At 38.4% G+C, this 2,433-nt stretch overlaps 1 protein-coding gene across 1 annotated transcript; it reads left to right on the top strand.

The window, feature by feature from the left end:
- The first annotated feature begins 683 nt into the window (after positions 1–683).
- Positions 684–2,427, top strand: LOC103390401 (growth/differentiation factor 6-like). The gene is made up of 5 exons (XM_008326240.3): positions 684–992; positions 1,273–1,427; positions 1,521–1,592; positions 1,684–1,814; positions 2,161–2,427. The coding sequence occupies exons 1-5, from the start codon at positions 877–879 to the stop codon at positions 2,302–2,304; spliced, it is 618 nt and encodes a 205-aa protein (XP_008324462.1). The 5' UTR covers positions 684–876; the 3' UTR covers positions 2,305–2,427.
- Positions 2,428–2,433: the final 6 nt, after the last annotated feature.

Genomic DNA, 2,433 nt, shown 5'->3' on the forward strand with positions numbered 1-2,433 from the left:
TCACTGCTTCAGTTCCCTGTAGTAACTGATTGTCTATCTGGGTGAACTGAGTGTTTTGATGTAACATTTAATATTTTACATCTATCTTTTTTTAGTTTCTTTTTTTTTTTCTGAATTGTAAGTAGTTATTTTATGTCAATATATGATTCTCTTTGTGGCATTTAGATTTAATTTAGTTCTTATCTAGTTTTAGCCTAGCTTTGCTTAGCTGCTCATACTGTAGCTTATCTTAACGTAGCTTAGCCTTTTGCTAACCCAACCCTAAATAAGCATGATAGTTAAAAAAGAAGCCATGTGTTTGTTGTTTATCTTGATGTTATATTTGAAAAAAAAAACAAACATTTGAAACAGTTCTATATGTTTTATATCCGGACGATGCTGAAATAAATCATATAAAATTGGATTTCATTTAGTGTACTGCAGAATATAATATACCATATGATGTGCTTCACACTGGTAAAGTTTTGATGATAAGATATGTTGTATTGACAAAAGTTTAACAATAGATATTTTTTTTAATTTCAGCATAATTTTAAACATAAATATTATTTTATGGATGTATGCCATTTGCCATATACTTTCATCACTTTTTTTCCTTTCTAATTGTCATTTCCATAAATCTCTCTTTTCTGCCTTTACTTATTTTCACACAGACCAGGGGGCGAGAAGGCAACAATGTAAAGTATCTCAAGGCCAAGCTGGAGTTGAGGAAGATAAAAACTCAGGTTCCCAGGCGCTGTCTAACAATACGGCGTAGAGCATCCTGGTCTCTACACGTCCATCTGCAACCTCCAACCTGACACGCACCACCGAGCCGCTGCAGAATTCTTCTGATTTGAAAGCGTCTCATCTGGCAGACCCTTCACCTTGGCCACCATGTCCTTTGCATTCAGTGCCATGCTAATGCTCCTGGGTTCTTCTTCGGTTGTGCTTGCGTTTGTCTTGCAGCCGTCCCATGAAAAAGCTGCAGTCTCTTCTATGTCTCGCAACAGGTCAGACTCTGACAAACAGTATGCGTACCATTTCTGTAGATTTTCTATCAAAGTTTTTTTCATAGAAAAGACAGGAAATGTCACAGCCTTCATGTTGAGAAGCTGTTGTGTTTTTTTTAAACGTGATGCTTAAAATTTGTATCAGATGAGTTGATGTGTTTTGAAAAAGAAAGATACTGTTCTGCTTTTGATTTTTTTTGCAACTGTGTTTTAATGGCGCCTGTCTTTTTTTTTTTTTTTTTTTTTTCTTTTTTTTTACATAATGTTTATTTTTCTTCAGGTGCCAGTTTGAGTCAGTGGACATCAAGAAGCATCTCCTCAGAGAACTGAACCTCCAGACTGAGCCGCGTCTTCCTGCTGGTGGTCTGGATGCTCTCAGAGAGAGATGGCAGAGGAACTTTGGCGCCTTGTCTGACAGAACCACGGACATTTCAGGCATGTGTATTCTGAACTTTTTAATTCTTCTGACCATTTCACTGTTCCAACCTAATGTGCCTTTTTTTAATAATAATAAAAAAATTCCTCCAGTTGCCACAACCAGGCGTGGAGACAGAAGGAACCTGGAGTGTTGCGCCATGACGTCTGAGATTTTCATGAAAGGTAAGCATGCACTAAATGTTACATGTAGCGCACACACTTATTAACTAAAATAGGAATAAAACCTTGTAAAATATTGTTTTATTTCTGCTAGATCTGGGCTGGGACGACTGGGTGGTCTATCCCCCGAGCCTCACTTTTGTCCAGTGTGCATTGTGCAACTATGAAACAAACACTGTGCAGTGTCCATCCTCTCACGCCCGCATCCAGGATGACAGCTCACAGGTACAGTTCTCTGCATTTATAATGTTAACTTAATTAACTATGAAAAAATGATTAAAAAAACAAGTTTTGTTTCCATGTACTGTGTTATGATATTTAATCGGTTATGGCTTAATAATATTCAGTCAAGCAGTTTTTAAAATGCGGTCCCTACATATACAGCTACTTTTCACATCAGGGCTCAGTTTCAGATTTTATTTTGCACGTTCAAAATTTTAACATTTGTATTTGTACCAATTGTAACTGGTCGTCCCACAAAGGGGTTGTGACCCCCATATTGAAGACCTCTGTAACAGACTATTAGGCAGTGTTGCTGATGCCAAATTTCTTTGTTGTTCTGTTGCTGTAGGTGCCATGTTGTCTGCCCCACTCCAAGGAAATGGTGCCAGTCGTCTACGTGGATGAAACTGGCACTGTGGTCCTTTCCTCCGTGTATCTGACCAGGAGCTGCAGCTGTGAGGCTGCAAACATCCAGCAGCCAGGCACAGAGTAAAGTTTGTTTTGTCAGATCATGGCAACTGTGAGCCACCTGGCACAAAAACAAAATTCAGAAAAAGTAGATAACAACCTCCAAATGCAGACTAATCTTCTCCTACGATGCATGTTGCTTTTTCCATGTTCA

This window comes from Cynoglossus semilaevis, chromosome 14 (assembly GCF_000523025.1).
Source record: "Cynoglossus semilaevis isolate Cse_v1.0 chromosome 14, Cse_v1.0, whole genome shotgun sequence".
Lineage (NCBI taxonomy): Eukaryota > Metazoa > Chordata > Actinopteri > Pleuronectiformes > Cynoglossidae > Cynoglossus > Cynoglossus semilaevis.